General features: G+C 33.7%; 1 protein-coding gene across 4 annotated transcripts in view; it reads right to left on the bottom strand.

Moving 5' to 3' along the window:
- Positions 1–5,289: 5,289 nt before the first annotated feature.
- LOC117105060 (serine/threonine-protein phosphatase 6 regulatory subunit 3-like) overlaps positions 5,290–22,290 on the bottom strand; it is a gene marked incomplete in the record, with an annotated part of 36,589 nt that continues 19,588 nt past the window's right edge. For 2 of the 4 annotated variants that reach the window (XM_033246069.1, XM_033246072.1), the window contains 10 exon segments: positions 5,290–9,757; positions 10,489–10,584; positions 10,953–11,495; positions 12,228–12,315; positions 13,253–13,356; positions 13,857–14,147; positions 14,848–14,978; positions 16,749–16,806; positions 19,488–19,585; positions 20,535–20,624. In XM_033246069.1, coding sequence (XP_033101960.1) covers positions 9,694–9,757; positions 10,489–10,584; positions 10,953–11,495; positions 12,228–12,315; positions 13,253–13,356; positions 13,857–14,147; positions 14,848–14,978; positions 16,749–16,806; positions 19,488–19,585; positions 20,535–20,624 — 1,563 coding nt within the window. 4 annotated transcript variants of the gene reach the window in all.

The raw sequence follows: 22,290 nt of genomic DNA, 5'->3' as shown, positions 1-22,290 counted from the left end.
CGCCCTCCAATTGAAGACCACTCTGTATATCTGAAATTGGGGTGGTCTCGGGGTTTGATCTCAAATTAGATACCTCTAAATAGAGACCACAGGCTTAAAGTGGTCACCAAGCAGCATAACTGGAGGATAACCGAACCTGAAACCTCAAAATAAAGACCGAAGATAAAAGTAGTCTCCAAAAGACAACATGGGACAACCATTTATTTGGTTGGATACTCTTCTTTTCACATGAATGCGAATAACTGCAAAGAAACACTCAGATGGTACTCTCCTTACAAATATTTGGATGATACCATTGTGTCAGGTATTCCATCTTGACCAGCAGGTTTCCCTAATATTTTCCCCCACCAATAACTACTTTTGTTATTATAAAAAATAATTTTTGCTTTAGTTTTAATTTATTTACACATCTTTGATTTTAGCAGGGGGAGGGGGAATTTAGCAGGAGAATCCCCCCTCCCATTGGCCACAGTGCCAGGGAATAGTGCAGCAATTAAATGGCTGAAGAAGAAAATCATAAACGTAGGACTGTATCATAATGGGATAAGCAGATGCTTCAACTGAACTTTTTGGCAATAGGTGCTAGCAGATTGTTGTAAAACATTTACTGAATATTTTATGGTAGCCAGTGGCCTAAAACTAAAAATTCTTTTTAAAACTAGCTTTTTCAAAGATAATACACTCAGAAACCTTTATTTATATGGATAAATTTATGAAAATATATCTGTTATAATTTTGAAGTTCAATTTTTCAAACTAAAGAGCATTTATTGTTTTAAAAAAAACTTATATCTGTTTGATTTCATTTTTAAATATGGTCTTAAATTGGAGGTCATTTTGTGACTTGGCATAAAGGTGGTATCAGTCTTGAATTAGAGGGGTTCTCATAATTAGAGGGTAAGCTCAGTGTTAAAAGATAGGTGGTCAGTTGGTACTTTGAAAAAGTGGTCTCGAATTAGAGGGGTCTCGGAATTAGAGGGGGTCTCGAATTGGAGGGCAGACTGTATTAATGGTAGGCCTATATGTGCTCTGATCAAGAAGCTAAGATCAACAGATGTTCTCATGTGATCTAATCTAATCAAACAATGACAATAGAGACAAAACAACGATGACACACGTGTAAGTCGAGTTTAATTAATACTAAATAGGCCCAGTACTGTATACCATTTGCATCAACACAATACTATACAATATCAAGGATTTTTAACTGTAAGGACTTCGCTATAATGTAATGAACATCTGTGAAGATACTAACTCTGAACAGCTTTGCTCTTCAATTAATCAAAAAACGCGGCAATAATTTAAATAGGCCTTCCTCTATAACCCCATATTAATCTTAAATACACCCGGTCTACCTTAACGTGATGTTGTTGCAGCTACTGACAAATACCTGCCCGACGGAGGGGGACTAAAGGCCCCGACGGGGGAGGGGGCTAGTGGAACGAATCGAGTCCCACTCGCCTAGGGCCCAGGGGGCCGCCTAGGGCCCCGGTGGAGGTCCAGGAGGCGAAGTCCCCTGGAAGCTACGGATAATTGACGAATTATGGCGAATTTTTATTACTTACCGTATTTGACAGGCATAGAGATTACAATATGACTTCATTGTTTTCTAATGTCGAAATCAGCTTTCAAAAACAAAACATTTTGAATAAAGCAAGAAACAAAGAATATGCAATGTAACCATGAAATTTATTTATTTTCAAATCCTCATTCTTGAAAGTGAATTATTATTATTATTATTATTATTATTATTATTATTATTATTATTGTGATGAAAAGTTAACACAAATAGTTTAATGAAACAATATGGTGGCTAAACGAACATTAATAGGCCTACATAAATAATTTTTTTTTTTAATTTTTTTATTTCCTGACAAAATTTACTCGTACTATAGCACCCCCACCCTCTCTGGCGCTACCACATTAAGCAGTGTATTGTAAATTTACATGTAGTTAACCTTCATAGAATTTTATTTAAAAAAATGGCCTAATTAATTATCTTATTGTTTTCGTTAAATTAGATGGAGTTTAAATGTGGTTGTATTCAGTTACACTTATGCATCTTCTTGGTTAGCATAAGAGAACTAGAGCGTTGCTCCATGACTCCCCCCACCCCCCAATGCCTAAATACAGAATTCACGAAGGCAGGCGATTTTTTCTTCATGCTTGAGGTTGGGTTTCAAGGAAACTTTACAGAAAACAATCAATAAAATGAAAACAAAAATCTATATTTATAATGATAATAATAGGTCAATTAAAACGCAAATAAACAAGGTGTCTAAGCACCAAATAGTAATAATAATAATAATAATAATAACAAAAACAATAATAATAATAATAATAATACCAAACTTTGTCAAATATCCTTCCCCCGGGGGCCCTTGGCGTCCCCCCGCCCCCAGCCTAGATGCTAGCTTCGCTCGCATACTGGACCTTATTAAATTCCCCCACTTTCAAAAACGTTCCGCCGCCGTTGCAGGGGGGTCCAAGCGGGGGATCCAGAGGTCCCCAACAGGGGGTACTTCTCCCCCGGACCCCCGGTAGCGCCGCCCCTGGCCAATTATAAATTTTCTTACCTCAGCCCTAACCATGGTGGGGCTCAGGTGGTATGTCCTAATATGAAAATCCCTCTCCCTACCCCCCCCGTCCCCATTACCTGAATCCGCAACTGAAAAAACGTTTAATACTGTTCATATTGCATCTTCAGAATCGATTAAGGCTTCAAATTATCAAAAATGTCTGAGCGCGAGGGGGCTCTGCCTACTCGACCCCAGGAGGGCTCTGTCCCTAGGCTTCCCCGGCCATTTTGGTCCACTCTCCACAAATTCGCACCCAACCATATAAAATCCTGCGTACGTGCCTGCATATCCCATAATATGCTTATATGGAAAACAACAAACTTAGTACGAAATTATTATTATTATTTAAGTTAGTCTATTTTAGCGTATGTAGCTATAGTGTCCTTGATACGACAACGATATAAAACTGCATCCGGTCGAATTCCGGCAACCCTATCTGGTGGTCTTTTGCGGCCGCCGATGGGAGGGTGGATTGACATCCAGTAGCATGAAAAAAAAACAAAAAACAAAAAACAAAAACAGCTAAACAAAGGACGGATGAACTCCTCGGAGCCAACGGCCAACCATGCCTTAGTGTAAGAAGTAGGTTTTTTAGTTTCATAAGATAACATCAACTTTCAAAATGTCAAACTCAATCACCAAGCGCATTGAGGTTTTTTCGCATGATGTGCTATACAAATCCAACTATTAATTAATTAATTAAATATGAATTGATATAGAAAAGTGATATTAACACCTAAAGCAAGGATATTAACTACTTGTTTCTGGACCAAGTGTCTACTAAAGTGAATGCGAAACCGTACAACAATGTTTCTAACAAGACATGCTTTAACACTTCTATCCGACGTTTTATGTCCATTATTTAATGATTATTGAGGCCATTGATATACAATTGTTCATAAAATAAAATATAAAGAAAACAATCAGCCCGATGTTCCGCAGGTCGTTTGAAATTGTCTTTTTTCTGTACCCCCGAAACGTCTGGATTCGCCCTTGTTTTGAAAACTCTCCCTATTCCTCCCTCATCCCAAGCTTGAAAAGATAAGTTGTCCTTTTTGGTTTTTGTGGTGTACGTTTCTGATTTTAACCATTTTTAGTTGTAGTTGATCAATTTGCTGATGAAGACTATAATCCTGTCATTCCATATCAACAGTGCCTTCACATGTGTAAAGATTATGAGATTTTCGAGAGGTTCTGTTGCTGATCTCCTTCCCCATTGCAAACTCCTTTATTGTGAGTCCAAGAGACTTCTTGGTACAAAGCCTGGTTTCCATAAAATCGCTACAGTTTCAATCATTAAATTTCATTTTCCCAATGATACAGTAATTATTGAGTTCCTTGTTCATACTGGTCCATTTTAACTGGGAATGCATGCCCATGCTCTCGGCGAATTGTCAAGCTCAGACTGACAGAAAATTTCTGAAAATTGTGAATGAATATTAATGATGCTATTGTATTTCACATTAAATGTTCCATTTTAATCAATTTTAATGTAGGCCCATTCAAGTGACAAAAAAAAAAAAAATAAATAAATACATAAAATAAACAAAAAAATCGAATATCCCATATAATGGTTAGGGGTAGTAAAAATGTAATCTATTTTTGATAACTATTCATCATGGCTTGGGAGGGAAGGAGGAGGGGGACTGGGCTGATGTGGTTGTCGAATCTCAAGCCAGCAGCATTTTTGGAGACATTAAAATCTTAACATAGGCTTTCCGCCCCATTCTATTACTAGCTTCACAGCATATGAAATACTACAACATTCATCATAATGAATTATTTACGGTCAATCATATAAATTAATATTACATAACTCCGATAGGCCTACGTATTAAGTAGTCATTTATGATAGAACACACTGCTAGCAGCATAGGCTGGCCAGTGCAGCAGCAGGCAGGCAACTATGATCTTTTTAGATTAAATTTTATATCGTGTTAAAATTGTCTGCAGTATACATTATCATTAAAAACATTTTTTTTGGATTACCCATTAAATACAGTACTCGCCCAAATAAACACACTGGGGCTTAAAATATTTTTTGCACTTTCTGAGGGGTGCTTAATTAAACAGGGCGCTTATGAAAACAGCGTAGAAATTGAGGGGGTGCTTATGGAAATAGATGAAAATCGAGGGGTTCTTACGAGAACTTGTATAAATTCAAGAGGCACTAAATGAAAAAAGATTATATAAGGACATCGTAGGAAAAGTAGTAGGACTAGGCCTAGAAAAATGTAAGAAAATGAAAGTTCGAAATATACTGTCTGTCCAGGGAGCTCTCATCTGTCCAAGAATTTTTGAACATCTGAAATCATGCCAACATCCAAAGTCCCAGGATTGATTGGATTATTGACTTCCTAAAAAAAAAAAAAAATCACATGATATTGAGGGGGCACTCATTCAAATTAGAAGGGGGCGCTTATCCAAACGGGGCACTTATTCGTGCGAGTACGGTAACCGATTTTGAGTGATTTTAAACATCCCAGGACATTTGTCACAGTAAATTGGCTGGAAGTTTCAGTCTGTCCATTGGTCTGTGCATAGGTTAACAGACAAAGGGAATACTTCCTACATGACATGAAAGAGGTCCAGTAGTTGCACATCTTGCATGATTGACTGACTGCACATGGATTCAATGACCAGTCTACTAGATCAAATTGCCATTACTGTATAAAAAACCGGATGGAACAATAAAATGCAAAGAAGGTAGATTTAGCTTAGTGTTAAGATTTTATTGCAGTCGACCAGTTGAGATAAAAATACAATGATTTAACATTCAGACTCATGTACTCCTGCAAATTTTGAAAACTGAGGACTTTAATGAAATTCCTAGTTTATAAAACTTTCTATCATCATAACAATAAAAATAAGAACGATTACAATAATATTAATATCTTTATTATTTAGTTACTGAACTTACATGTAAAGAATTTACTATACATAACAGAAACTAATGTGTAGACAATCAATTTCATAAGCCGAAAAATGCCTTCTAATGCAATGAGGCACAGCTTATTGTCAGGGTATAACAGCAAAAAAATTCAAAATATAAAAATGCAAGAGTATCTGAGACACGTTCAAAACTTATGATCCTTCAATTATTCTAATTACCTTTAATGCACTTAAGTATTTTATAGGTAGCACAGTAAGTGAAAACCTATTGAATTGACTATAAATATCTACATATACGAGTTTCATTACATTCTCAATGGAGAGGGCACCCATCACAACTAATAATTCTTTTTAATTCAGTGTGAGCTTAGCAAAATTCCTTACAAAGCTAAGATATTTCATTTGGATTGAATTTCTAAATTAAAACAATATTATGAATTATGGATAAATCATACCAATGTGTTTTGGAAGAATTCAATAATGCTTAAAACATAAGATTGTCTTGATACCCATAGAAAACAGATGATGGTTAACAATGAAACTGAAAATACTGTACACTGAAATAGGGACCACCAGACCAACACATATTCAAGTGGTGGAGCAAAATGAACTAAGAATCTGCTTTAAATACATAATATAGCATATTGGGAAATTTCACAAATACACCATTCCCCTCTTTGAACGTGAAACCTGCTATCATTTACATTCTTTCACACAATAATAAATATGACACCCTTTGCATGCTGGCCCCAAAAAACTGATGAGTATACCCACTTATACTTATTAAACACTATTTCATACAGATTTTAGACAGTATCTGAAATGATGTGTTTTGGAATGAACTATCAAGGCTCAACATAGGCACTAGTAATGGTTAGAATATCATCAGCTTCTTTTCCAGTGAAAAGTATACATTGATGAATTAACATGTAATAAGTAATATAACAACATGCACATGAAATGAATTGCAAGGTAAAGAAGATGAGGATAATGCCACATTAGTGATGTTATACATGTATATCACATTGGATGTTACATTTGTCAGGTTGTACAGTAGATGTGTCCAACTACAGTAGTACAACAAACATCACATGATGTACGTACAAACGTTTTAAAACTACTGTACTACTAACATGGCATGTTGTATGAATGAGGGTTTAAATGTGTCCATATGCGGACTACAAACATCACAGATGAGCATGTATCTTGGACCAGTTCAAATTTGCCAATTGTATCAGAAAAAACCCATAAATTTATTATAAATGTCTATGTCAACGAGAATTATAATTGTTTTTATTGTGTGAAACTAATGCTTTGTCCAGACTACTGTATGTATTTGGTTTTGTGTGACAAAATGTGATTTGCTAATACATGGACTAAGTAATGTCATACAATCCAATACATAGGGAACACACCAATATAGAAAGAAATCAAATGGAATTTGTCACAAAAAATATTTATGGCGTTGACCGAGTATTAGTTTCATACATTGAAAGTGCTTCTTAATGAACCATGAATTATACTGAGGATGCAGTCTTTCAAATCATTTGTATATGTGCCAACATCTAGACAAATTTCCAATGTGGAAGCAGTAGCATATTTACATTGAAATATGTTTGCTGAACATGTGCTACTAATGATACCAACTTGTCACAATGTTACTTTGTATCAGTGGCATGTTTAAATGTAGACACATTTTACAAGTGAGATACTAATGTCAATGATGTCAACTTGTCACATTGGCCCTTGGTGCAGTGACATGTTTACATCTACACATTTTTGCTTTCACATGAGTTACTAATGTCAACTTGCCACAATGCCATCTAGACACTTGCAGTTACTAACATCAATGATGTCAACTTGTCACAATGGTAGCAGTGTCTACATGTAGATACTTGCTGACACATAAGTTAGCAATAATGTCAATGATCTACTAAGCATTACACTGAAAGGCACCAGCAAACACATGGTGTTACACTAAAGAATTTCAACTTGTCACAATACAACCTCATAGCAGAGGCTGTGTAAACAGGTTTGCTGGCATTTGCCTGCTAACTATATCACCTTGTCACAATGCACTTAGTAGCTGTAGCTTGTTACACCTAAGCATATTTGCAGACACATTCATGTCAAATGTTGCAATACCCGATATATATTATAGATAGGACCTGATATGCTTACATTTAGACATGCTTGGTGAGAATTAGGATGCAGAGTGGTATATTCTGTCTAGAATTTGAATTCTTTGTTATTGGCATGATAGAATGCTATTTTTTCATTATCTTCTTTTTTATCATTGACTTTATCCTTCATAAAACAACTTTAACCTTTCTTGTCAAACTAAGAGAATTATTTTAAAATTATCAACTGTACCTCTTAAGGCAATATTTGAAACAATCGTTTTAAATGAAGGTTTAATAGAAGAAACAAAAAATTAAGAATACAAATTCTGTAATATATTTGATAATATAGGATAGTTGGTTGCACCTTCATTTTACTTACATTAAAATTGGTATGTTATAAATATGCCATGGTCGGTTGAAGCAAGATGGTATATTTATTCAATACATGGAAGACTGAAAATACATTTTCATTCTATTTGTAAATATTAATTTATTACACTTGGTTTTTGTGTTGGAGACATTCTAAAATAGACACAAATCAATTGCCATATAATAATAATAATACACTCACATTCTTTAGATATTAACCTGTTATCACGCAGAACTGTACATGAACGTGTAATTTACATTTACAGATGCAAGAGATTTAAAACAAATTAATAAAATACTAATAATTCTATTAAGAATGAATATTACAGATGATAAGACAGTATAAAACTTAAAACAAAAGAAAACAAAGAAACCTTGGTTTACTTATTGGATTAAATGGTTTTCATTTTTTAGGATCTTAATCTCCAAAAAAAAAACAAAGATCTGAAAAACCAAAAAAAAAAAAAATGTAAAGGGGGAGGAAGTGAATGCATTCCTGTTAAAGTCCTGTCACTTGCTTCTATTCTCACAGTATCTCCTGGACACAATACTTTACAAAATACTCTTACATAAATATATTGCTTCATTATTTGGGGGTGAGGGGGTGGGGTGAGGAAGGGGTAGAATAAATTCAAAATATTTCAGGATATTAATGTTACTTTAAGTGTAAAGATGCCAAATCAAACAGGTTTAAATAACCAACAATCACAATTACAATTAGTAATTTAACTGTTTGTTGTTTCATTTGATATATTAATTGCATTTGTTTTTATCATAAAAATGAACTCCAGTATTTCAGCAAAAATGTCTTTCCTATTCCCTTGTAAATGCATATAAGGCTTTCATTTCTTGTTGGAAATCACTAAGTATCATACGTATTATTCTTTTAAAGAACACTCACCTCTTTATAGTACAAGGTATTGATTTGTTGCCTGCATTTACCACCTAAGACTAGGTAAGTTTAAGTTTAACGACTACTGACTCTAACAAATTAAAGAAAATAATGATTAAAAAAAGCCATGACAAGGCAGCGTCTATATTCACCATGTAACTGAGTATTGAGATATGCGTGCTTACTAATTCATGCACATGGTTCATTTCACACACTTTCCATTCAAAATTTAAAGTATGCTGAGTTTAGCCATATTCCCAAGCAGAATTCATCAAGAATATAATTTGGTTTCAATCGCTTTCAAAATCACTGCATAGACTTCTAATGGTCACCCATCAAAGTTGTGCTTGCTTGCTAGGTAGCTAGCAATCAGTTTAGTATTGACCACTCTAGAAACCTTGTATTTACAGTATATCTCTGAAATAAATTTGGTCTAAACAGCAACTGGTTTTGCAAATTAAAAATCATTTAAAACATTTCCAGTTTGCACATATAACTTAAACAGGTAGATTGTATTACGATATACGAACACCACAGGGTGATAGTTGTCAGGGCAGGGGGTAAGAGTAATGTCCAATCACTGACATTGTGCCCTCCATAGTTCACATTTATTTTTTAACCTAATTTAGTTGTTAGCTTGGTGAATCAATCTGCAATAGTGCACCTTCAGGCAATTGTCTCTATCCCCAATTCATGTTATTTACTCAGATAGTCTTAACAGTAGGGCAGCAATCTGGTGGGGTGAGTAGAGAGGGTAGATGCATTGATTTTTTTAAAAAACACTTGATAAATTTACTCCCTGACTGATGATGGATGTATTGGAGTTTTAGATCAATTTATCATATCGGTCCGTTCTGCTTTGTTTCAGTTACGAATGATTCAAGAGCTTGCTTAGCCTCCAGTCTGTTGAAAAAAAATCATTAGAAAATACAATTTTATTAACAACTTTTTAAAAAAGTTGCAGAATTTCTGAACATAAAGAACTATTGAAAAAATATCCTCCCTAGGACCACTCCTTGACATAGGGATTAACTGAATGGTAATTGCTGTATATGTTCAGAACAAATTACAGGCACTTTTCACTGTTATCATTCGCAAGTTATAACTAAATAGTATTTAGCTGACCACAGCTTGATTCATGTGATTGGAGAGCGAGATTTTCTTTGATAAGGAAAACACCTTTTGTAGTATTACAGTTAGATAAAAGCATGTATGCTTCATAGTTCATCATTTGGTAGTTCATGAGTAAAGATCACAAACTTTGCTTGTTACGATACATTAACAGTAAATAATTATTATTATCAGTTATAATGCATAATGCCAAGACCTCCATGTCACCAAACTGATTCAATCAAAAACCTATGGAACACTTGCTCACCTTCATGGTGAGTCTTCCAAGATATAAATCAGTGCAAATGTAAGCACAAACATAAGTGAAAACAGAAGCGCCAGTATCATGCAAAATGATATTAACTGTTAAGATCTGACTGTAACTTAGATCTAAATCTGGTGATTGGTATACTGTAGTATAAGTAGCATTACTTTATAACCACAGTGACGACAGCTAGAAAGCAATAAATTTTGGAATAAACACCCAGAAAATTTAGGATATGAGACAGGGTTACTTTACTGACCTGGCCTGTTCAACTTTGTCATTGACATCTACAGACTCGGCATTGGTCTTCACTTGCTGCTCTGGTGATTTCATCAACCCACTTGAAGAGAGAAAGCTGAAAGCAAAATCAGAATTATTCACAAATCATTTAAACATTAATCAATGAAATAAAAATGACAAAAAGAATTGACAACACACACACACACACACCATAACAATTACATAGGTTCCTGTAAGAAGTAATACATTCTTCATTTTATTTAAATTCAAATTACAGTTAAACTTACCTAAATCGACTGTGGCTAAGTCAAATATTTTCTAAGTCGATCTTATTTTACATGCTAAATTGCTATGTTTTCCATTAACTAACAATCTGCAAGTCAAATCTTATCTTCTAAGTCGAACAATATTTCAATGGCATTTTCGATTCGACTTTAAAAAAAAAACCATTAATAAAATGTGTTTAGTATCTAATGCACTTACTCAAAATTATCATTTAAATCGTCATCATCTTTGTCTTCACTAGCATCTTTTTCGCTGGATTTTTCATTTTCTAAAACAGGTGATTGTAAAGCAACATTGGTACAGTCCTCTTTCTTTTCAATTTCAATATTTTTGCAGTCTTCAGTTCTAACATCATCAGAGTCCTGTAAACTTCCTATATTTTCAGATACTCGCTGCACAGCCTCTGGGGCTGGGGAGCCTTCATTTTGTTGGTCAGCCTGCTCTGCAGTAGTATTATTTGGTGGGATTTTTTCACTTTCAATGCCTTCTTTCAAGTCCATACCCAGGTCTGGCTTAGTGTCAGCCTCAACTGCTGAGCTTTCTACATTGCTGACTACTTTCCCGACTAATTTCACAGGAGTCGGAACATTGTCTGTACGCGGAGATGCACATTCTGATGAGATTTCTTGGTCGTCTTCAGGTTTACTACATTTCATATGATCCAATAACTTTATCCCCTGGGTCCCCTGGCCTTCAGCTCCACTTGTCTCTTCATTAACCTGCATTGGTTCAACAATTTCACTAAACAAGAGCAAGAAAAAAATGTAAATAAGATTGTACAAATTATGAAACAAAAGGTGATACAAGCCATTATTGATTCTATATTTCAAACTTTATTCTTCATCTTCTTGTACAAATTATATACCAACGTTTTACTTTAACAAAGGATTTCTTTGAAATCAAATTTCATTATAAACAAGACACTTAACTTATGATTAAGTTTTTGAAATTGAAATTGTGGTTATTAAACATACGTTGAACATTAAGATTAAGATTACATTTCAATGCATATGTTTAAGGTCGGATAGATAATTCTAATCAGCTTGAGAGGCTTGAATCATACTAGCAGATAACAGTATGCGGGGTAGCGACAAATTTCATATTCACAAACAGTGTTCCTAGTATTTACATCTCTTTTACACATCAAATTACCAGAATCTTCATATACTTAAGAAAGTATAATACATACTCCAAGTATTAAAATGCACACCATCAATATACTTACTAACACAGAAAACTGGGCTACGGTCATCTCACAAGAACAGCATGTTATCAGACACTGACTTTTCAAAAAGGAAAATTGAACAGCAGGGACCTATGACATGTCTAAATCTAACTAAATGTGTATAACCAAAATAAAAAGGAGAATACAATACTATTTATTTAAGCCTGGTAATCACTAGACCTGGCATGAATCTATTGGAATCATAGTACGACAGAGTGACTGCCTTGATTAACAATGTTATTCCTTACCTCTCGGGTAGTGCGTCTTGAGATGTGGCACGAGGAGTGGTTTCCTTTGAGCTTGATTCTGTCTCAGAAGGGCTTCCTGCAGTGACCACTACGTGGATAATATAAAAAATATTAATTGTGCAAGAATAAATATATTACATTTAACAAATTTTTGACTGAATATAATAATAGAGACAGTAATTGAGTATTTGGTATGAACACTTATAATAATGTAATCTTCAGCCTTTTTAAGGAAGTTGGGTGGTTACTGGCCTGTAGTACTGAAATGTACAGAGTTATCAAGGAGAACATGCTCCTGCAAGGTGGTGATCAATATTACAAGACTATATTAAGGAAAATAGGATAGTATTCAATCAGAGACCCAAAAATATAAGTTTCAATTTACAATGTTTAACCACCAGTTAAGGGTCCAAGATAACTGAAGTAGTGAAGATGTATCTTGGTGGTTAAAATGCTTGCCTTCCAATAGCAGGGTCATGGGTTTAAATCTTGTGACAGCCAGGATTTTTTCCTTACGATCCTAAGTCTCGTAATGAGACATGGTTTATGAAGCACCATATTATTATTATTATTTAAATTTTGTTTATATAAAGTGGCCCCTGAATATCAGCTAAGCTGGAAAGGTCACCCTCTATTAAACTTTAGTTAAAAAAAAAAAAAAAAACACATTTGTGCATGATTTTTTATCATCTTAGCCACAGTCTTGGCTTTCTAGACACGCCCCAACCTCATGCACAGACTGTGAATACTGGCTTTTGCATTACAGCCTTTTCACACGTAATCTCAGTTATTGTATAGTTTTCTGCCAATCAGAAGTCTCACTACCCAAACATTTAAGTATTTCCCTGCTTGGAATTTTCTGCAGATTTTATCCTCCTGAGGATGACTGAAGCAACTTAATCGAAACGTCCAGACATTCTCATGCAACAACAGTCCTTTTCCAGCATTAATATATATTATTACTTCATTCTGCAAACCTTCAAACAGTATCATTAATCTTCCCGAAAAAACTTATGAAATCTTACTGTAAGGCACACCAGCCTGTCTATCTGCTTCAGGTGTTGCATCATCCGCTGACTCACTATCCATGGCTATTGGAGAGCTACTCCTTGGTGCTGATTGGCTAGCACTGTCCAGAAGAAAAGCAATGTTGATTGGTTATTATACTTTGGTGTGATAGCTCACAAAGTGGAGTCCCTCTGGGCAGTAAATTAACCAGAAAAGTCCCCACAGAAGTGAATGGCTTATATCCCACAACATTTTTTGGCCATTTTTACTGTTCTGGGATGTTCTAGAATGAATGCAATAATTTATTGTCGAACATTTTTGTGCTACTTACGGTACTTGTCAGGCAGTTTTGGTAGTATTAGTGTACTTTGCAAATATATGATATGTATGATAAGTGAAAGTACCCAACATTAGGGAATATATTGTACATGTGACACACAAGATACAACCATATCAAACAGGCAGCAGTTTAAAATGCGCTTTTTGTATACATTAGGCCAGGGAGGTGCTATGCCTATATTGCACCTCCTTGATTTGGCACACAATGACCTATAAAATTCACAAGCAAACCCAGTGATCCCTGCAACTGTCAGCGATAGTTTTGCTGGGATAGATACATACCTGTCTGATCTAAATCCCCTATCAAAGTCGTCAAAATTTGCCCAGCCTGTGTCTTCTACTCTAGATGATGGTTGGTCCCAGCCAACAGGTGTTGTATCCATAGCAACTGAAGATTCAGGAGGAGCATTACCAAAATTTGCTGTCCAAGCAGCTGTTGACTCAACATCCATCCTATGATCATCATTTGGCCTTTGAACTTTTGGGGTTTCGAATCCCTCGTCCTTTGTCTCATCTTCACTATCTGTACTGTTATCGCTATCATTAGCTGCATTTCTTGACTCTATGTGATTACTAATGGAAACAAGGGATACAAAACTAGGTAATTTCAATAACACATATAAGTTTAGATTACACTTGTGGAGTGCAAGTTACACTCAAAATGAACGTACTGCTGCAGGACTAATACTTCGCAACCTACTCAGTAGCGGAGCAGGTCGCAAATTGTGCTAATTGTTTTCAAGAACAAAGTGTAATATTAGTTGAGCATTTGCAACCAAACAGCAAATAGCCTCACCAATTAGTACAGTATGTCATCTTATACACATGCCAAAAAGGGCTCAAAATATTAATCTGGTCATTGGATGAAACATTTATGGCGTGTATATTTTGTTCACTGGCCACATGGTCGAGGGAAAACTGTAGGTCGAGTGCCTTGTGAAGGACACAAGTTAAATAATGAAAACAGTCATTGTCAAGGTTGAGATCTTGAATCACAACCGTTGCACCAAACCGCTAACATGCTAAAATCAACCAAAGAAAAACCAAAGTTAACATACTGCACCTTTCAATTTGAGACCCCTCTACTTTCAAGGCTACTTATTCAAAGAACCAAATAACCAGCTTCATTTTTTTTTTAAACACAAAGCTAACTCTGGGAAATTTTCAGGTCCCAATGGTGGTAATTTGAGGGCGAACTGTATAATATTAATATCACTATTTTTAATTCTATGTTTGTCTAATAGACTACAAGGGCAATAAGTAGTTGACATACCTTGATCTTGATTCAACATTAGAAGGATATCTCATTTCCCTAACTTCAAACATGTCATCTTCTTCATCACTGCTGTCATTGAATTCTTGGATTTTTTCATTGCAACATGCATCAAACAAGGCAGAGTTGGGCTGTGGATCAGGAATAAATAAAATAATCTTGTAATTCATGTTTTCATTAATTTATCATATTTTTATGATGAGAATGCTTTGTACAATCTATATCATAAATGTAACTAAAAGGTGTGATGTTTTGCTCTACCTGACGCGTTATCGTACCGAATACTCAGTACGTTAACAAATACTTGGGAAGTAAAATACTTATACAGTAGAACCTTGATTATACATACGGTACGGGACCGGAGGACACACATAAATCAGGGTTTCATAAAATCAAGGTTGTGTTAAATTTGTGGTGATGCAAGTAGCCCTCAATAAACGTATGTTATGAACGAAAGATGTTACCAAATGCCTGTACCAAGGCCTAAAACGTACAACTGTAAGCCTACGAATTAAACCATGTGTTTAGTGTTTTTATTCATCACTTTAATACATCATAATAAAGTGATCAAATAAAACCAAGTGTCTTGTGTATTAATTCATCACTTTATATCTTTTAATTAACTGAAAAAAAAAAAAGAAAAAAAAAAGAAGGCTGGTATGGTATGGGCACCTGCTCCGCTTAGATGAACACACACCAGCTAGAATGGCATACCACGAAGCAGAGCAAAAGGTAAAACGTCTGCAGGGGCGGCCGACAACAACATGGATGGCCAACATCAAGAAGGAAACCAGATTTTTCACACACGGGCCCTAAAAAGGGCTGTTTGTTTTGAGTATTTTTTGGGTCTTTGTCGAGTCAAATGGCCAAGGGGTTACCAAGGCCGCCGCAAGCTACAGCCATAATATCGGCGCTGGTTCGAAGGGCACGCTTGCATATGGTTCTGGTGGTAGAACAAGTCTTCTCGGATAAGGACTATAAACCATAGGTCCAGTGTATACAATGGCACAAAACTGAGAGTTTGTATAAAAATGAAGTTCTACCGTCCTATATAATTATTATATATGTTAATAAATACATGTTTGCTATTACTCTATACTTATTACATTCAGAACAATCTCAAAATTACACAACAAGGAATAAAAATTACTGTAGTTTCATTGTACTCACATTATTTTCATTTGCTGGTATTGAGAATTTCACTTCAGCAATTCTATCAAATGGATTACTATATAAAAAAAAATCAAATCAATACAATGAATTACTATCGACACTTTAGCAGACGCAATATAGAGGAGGTCACCTAGGAAACTAAAAAGACGTCACATAAGTAGCAGTATAAGTGGTGTAGTAGACTTATCAAATTCATAAGGTACAAGTTCTCTCAATTGTATTCTGCTCCATATTAGTGTATAAATTCCCATATGGGACATAAATAAGGACTGAACCATGACTCTGCTATGGAGACGAGCAGAATGACTGCTTAAATTTATCTATACAAATTCGGCTGCCATTGACTGATTTTATATGTTTGATATTTCTGAAATGTATATCATCTATATAATAACTCTATTGAATTATATATATATATATTATATATATATTATATATATATATATATATATATACTATGTCTATATAATAAGAATTATATCCCAGTCATCCTGTCACGTTTGCAATGTTTTTATAATGTCTTTGTGTTGTTGCTACCGTATCACATGCTAGTTTCATTAAAACATATGAGTCTGTCTCTTATACACATCTAGATGTGTATAAGAGACAGATATATATGTGTGTGTTAATAAATACATGTTCGCTATTACCCTATACTTATTACATTCAGAACAATCTCAAAATTACACAACAAGGAATAAAAATTACTGTAGTTTCATTGTACTCACATTATTTTCATTTGCTGGTATTGAGAATTTCACTTCAGCAATTCTATCAAATGGATTACTATATAAAAAAAATCAATACAATGAATTACTATCGACACTTTAGCAGACACAATATAGAGGAGGTCACCTAGGAAACTAAAAAGACGTCACATAAGTAGCAGTATAAGTGGTGGAGTAGACTTATCAAAATTCGTAAGGTACAAGTTCTCTCAATTGTATTCTGCTCCATATTAGTATAAATTCCCATATGGGACGTAAATAAGGACTGAACCATGACTCTGCTATGGAGACGAGCAGAATGACTGCTTAAATTTATCTATACAAATTCGGCTGCCATTGACTGATTTTATATGTTTGATATTTCTGAAATATATATCATCTATATAATAACTGTATTGAATAGAGTAATATAAACCACTAAAGAAAATTAACTAATGAGAACGCACTTCATGTTCCAGAGGGCGCTAAAGCTGGTTGAGGTTTATCATTGATACAACGTTAATGCCTGCAGCCTCAAAAGTGAACATTAAGAATGAATATAACATAACAGTACATTAAAACTGCTAATGTCCTTTCTATTTAATGAATACTTACCTCTCCTAAAAAATGTTTACTTGCAAGTATCAAATGATATCAATGTCTTAAACTTTGAAAATTGCTTTCTGAAAGTTTAGGTTCTGTACTTACTGTAGTTCTTCTGGTATAATAAGCCCATTAAATTGAACACAAAATTGGGCCAATTTTGGGGGATTGTCTCACACCCAGGGAACCTCCTTTTCACAAGGAAATTGATGATCTTTTTTTAAACTGACTGCATGTGCACTCATTTTCAGGGTTGGCTAACTAAAAGCTATTTTTTCAGTGCTGCATGCCAAATAAAAGCATTTTTTCAGAAGGTATTTGTAAAAATCAGTTGAGCTACTTGTTCAAATTATACTCTAGGAAAGGATTGCATGTAAAATTAAGTGTAATGTAGGCGATGGGCTTATTATATGTGAAGTGGGCTTATACTCAAGGAACTATGGCATATATGTTACGGTACAAGACACGGTATATCTACTCAACATCACACATTTTAACACACTATGCACTAATACAGAGTTCCAACATTCACCCATAACACAAAATACACTAATTAATATCATGGAGGGATAATTATTTTTCAAAGGTCAAACATAACTATGACACTGGTTCATAATTCTCAGTTCCTATTTAATGCAGTTTATTAATTTAATTTAGCTGAGCTTTCAGCATCATGATCATCACAGTATAATGTATTTGTTACATTTGGTCTCTCCATGTATACTCTGATATACACACTTTGCAATTATGGAAATTTCCAAAGTGAAAATAAATGTCTGAAAAAATAAATTGTATATACAGTATAACATAAAGGTGAGGTGTAAAATTCTATGGTACACAAAAAGGAACAGCACAAAACTAATATGAATCTACAACTGCATCATTGCAATACAAATAATCAAACTAATCAAAATGCATTAAATAAAATACTGTACTACAGACCAAAATACTAACACAAGTTAAAATAAGAAAACAAAAATCAGTGGCAAAGTACACCAAAATATACAATGAATAATGAAAAATATATACAAAAATGTTTAGAAAAAAGTTAAATTGCTTCCCTATGCATGCATTCTTCTCTCTAACTACTTTCTGTTGCCATTGCAGTTACCAAAATTGAATATTAAATATATAAGTAAAGTATACATGTGATCAAGAATCTTCTTTCCCATCAAATCAAACGTGAAATGTAATTTTAAAATCCATTATAAATTAAATTTATTAAATAATTCTCAGAAAAGTAATTTTTTTGGCAATGAATGGCAATTACAATAAACAAAGATAAAAGGATTATTATTCAATGTGCAATAAAATGAAGTGTGTAAGAGAAAAGAAAATTTTAAGGCAACATATTAATATAAGAATATAAAAAATAGTTTCATTTGACGCTTTCTGTGGGATAGATTGTGGAAGCCAAATTCAAGGCCAAGTAAAAACAGATGATTGACATTAGGGTTAATTGGCTATGAGTCGGTATGGGTCAACACAGGTCAACTACTACGACAAAGTTAATCAAGGTGGCAGTCTCATACTTCATGTGATAATTTATATTAGCAGGTATTAATCTTTTCTTTGGTTGTTTAAAAGCAAGACGTAATAAATATGTTTAAAGGGACATGTTTTTACGGTTAGATGTCAATACTCCTGCCTATGCAGACATGGCATTTGCAGTTGAAGATTGTATGAATGGATTGACGAATAATGTAGGCCAACATCAAATCAATCTTGGAAATGTTATCAAAAACGACTTAGGTTTAAGAAATCTCGTACTTGAAAGTAAAGATGACTTGGTGGACTTCTGCGAAATTGCCAGAGGCAGAAACAGGTTTAAGTTATTAAGAATTATTTAGAAATATATTTTTGTTTAAACTCACATAATATAGGACAGATATTTTTACTTCATGAGTTTGTTGTCTTATAATATTTGAATAAGGTTTTGAATATATATTTATATCAAAATTCTGAGCATTTCTGCCTTAACTCACCACAACCTAAATTTAATATAGAAATGCCATTGGGTGTTAGAACTCACTAAATCATGGATTATTACATGGAAATGTGGGATAGCAATGTGAAATACACATAAAGACAAACAAAGGAACAACTACAATATAAAAAAAAATTGAGATCAAAAGATACAAACTGATTGTTACTTACTTGACATTCTCATCTTGCTCTGCAAACTCTTCGTCATTGAAGCCGAACTGGTCAATAAAATGGGACGTCATTTGTTGCATCTGATAATCGGAGAAGGCCTGACATAGCAGACCAAAAGTCATTGTGTACATATAAAGGAGCTACTCTGGTCTAATCAAGGATTCCACCGCCAATATACATCCAGCTACATTTGAACATATTCATAATATGGCGTAGGAAGGGGAACCTTATAATGATTACCACAATTTCTAGCATGTATATACAGGAATACAATAATGGCTATTTTACATAGTGTCCTGTCCCATTATTGCTAATTAATTCTAAAACAATAATCACTTATTACGTGTTGCTAATCTGGTGTATTTTTTACATTCAAGAAGAATTTTAAGAGTTTTCTGCATTACAGAGACAATGTTCACAATCAACGGAACAGTAAAATACAAGATAATTTAAAATGTAATTAAACTTTTTTTTTGATTACATACAAAACAATCTTATAGCTTATTCATCACACAACAATGTCGGTAAATTGCTGCTTTATTACAAAGAGAGTGAGATAGTCAGAATAAAGACAGATTTTCAAGTGGGAAATGAATCATTTCTGAAGGTTCCACAGGAAGAGAATGGATATTTTAGTGAACAAAAATAATTACATCCGATTTCGAATGAATCATTTTTATAGATGAGGCATAAGACGAGGTCAATGGATTATGTAGCCTCGTTTGTTAAAAAATTAGATATTGCTACTGAATTTGCCAAAAACAAACATCTGAATAAAAAAAAATATATATTCTTTATTAATATATCAAAATTATTTTCTATTATTACAGTTGAAATATTGTAATTTTTTTATTTATTAGTTTGCTACAAAAATATAGATAAACGAATAGAAAAAAATATAGGTACTAAAGATAAAAAATAATAATGATCTATACATCAAATCTCATTAGGAGGGAGTTTTTTTAGCATTTAAACTCATGATCCAAGGATTAGAATTGAAACTACTGAGCTCCACACTATGAGAATATGTGTGAAGGTTATGCCTACCTGTTGCATCGTTGTCTCCTGACCAAACTGGATCCCTTTAAAATCTGAGTCATCATCTTCACTTGATGAATGTAATGGATGACTGCCCACCTGATAAAGAAAATTATAATAATTATAACATTTATAAATTACGTGTTGTTGGTTTACAATAAATACTATTTAATGGCGGTACCTCAAGACATTACTGGGGACAGTCCTTGCATTATGGGTTATTATGTACATGGAAAATTATTATTATATATAAGATACCGTCAAAATGTATGTCATTATTTAAAATATACTGTCTGTGAAAAATAATCAACATAAAAAAAAGTCATAACTTATTGGCCTTCAATTAAAAATTTGAACTAAATTTTCCTAATTGCTATACAAATTAGTTGCACAACTACAGTAAAAGAGTTCCTAATTCTTTTCGCTAATCATTTTTTTCTTTAAATGGATTGATTGACACTTAAAATTCATTTTTCTGTATCATTTTCAAAGCACACAATTTCCAAAAAACTAATCTTCATATATATTTAATATAGTATTTGAAATCATCGAAACAACATCCAAGTGTGTATTTGACACCACAACGAATTTTACAATCTCTATCCTACAATTTATGTACATCCTTCTGGTCTTATTCTGTGAATTGTCCTTGAATATATCATGTCATTTTCATAATGCTTTCCTTGCTAGCATGAAAAATGAGTTTGTTATTAACCTAACAGGTTTACTAAAAAAAAAATCGTAAAAACAATCAATATACTGTTGTAATTTAATTGAGTATTATTACATGTTGCTACTGTACACTGTAAAACTTCTAATAATAACCCATTATTCTATCAGTAACCCCTTTTAATAGTAATCCACTATAGATGTTAATCTATAACCCACTATTCTAATAGAAACCCATGGGATTACTAAAACTATAGACAAAATGACATTCAAATCAACATTTGTGTCGCTTTAACATGATTTATTTCTTAAACAAAGCATTCTTCACAATGTGATTGCGCTGTTCATGATCCTTTTTTGAATTTATTAATAAAATTAAATCAACAAAGTTTTTTTTTACTCGTACTGTAATTTATTATTTCAACCCACAATTAACTTGGAATGATCATATAAACACCGTGTCCTCCAATGTTTCAAAACGTATTGGTGTCATCCGACGTGTTAAATATTTCCTTCCATCATATACCCTTAAAATGTTAGCTAATGCGCTTGTATTTCCTCTTTTTTATTATTGTTGTTGTGTATGGTCAAATTGTAATGTTCAAAATATTAATTGTTTACAAGTACTTATGAATAGATTAGGTAGAATTTTGCTTTCTGTAGATATTAAGACTTCAACTGATTTTATTTTAAGTCAACTTGGCTGGAGAAGACTCAATGCAATTTGGAATGAAAAATTACTTCTAATGACTTTTAAATGTTTGAAAGGGTGTGCTCCTCCATATTTATCCTCAAAATTTACCTTTAATAATACTACCCATTCTCAAGGCACACGTAGCCAAACCCATAACAATTTAGTTGTCCCCACTTGGAATATTTCCCATGGCAAAAGAACCTTTACTTACCGTTCATCCAAAAGCTGGAATGAACTTCCAAATGAACTAAAAATTAACTTTAAAGAAATGTCAATTCATACATTTAAAAATTTCCTTATTACACAAGATTTGCATTGAATTTTCTCTATGACTGATTTTTGTTTTTATGTTTGTTTATATTTTTTATTTATAAATTTGATTCCTTTTATAGTATCCTGTTT

The sequence above is a fragment of the Anneissia japonica genome, unplaced genomic scaffold, assembly GCF_011630105.1.
Source record: "Anneissia japonica isolate Jap-2015-1 unplaced genomic scaffold, ASM1163010v1 scaffold287834_len5846547_cov211, whole genome shotgun sequence".
NCBI lineage: Eukaryota > Metazoa > Echinodermata > Crinoidea > Comatulida > Comatulidae > Anneissia > Anneissia japonica.
This window is presented reverse-complemented; position numbering and strand designations above follow the sequence as displayed.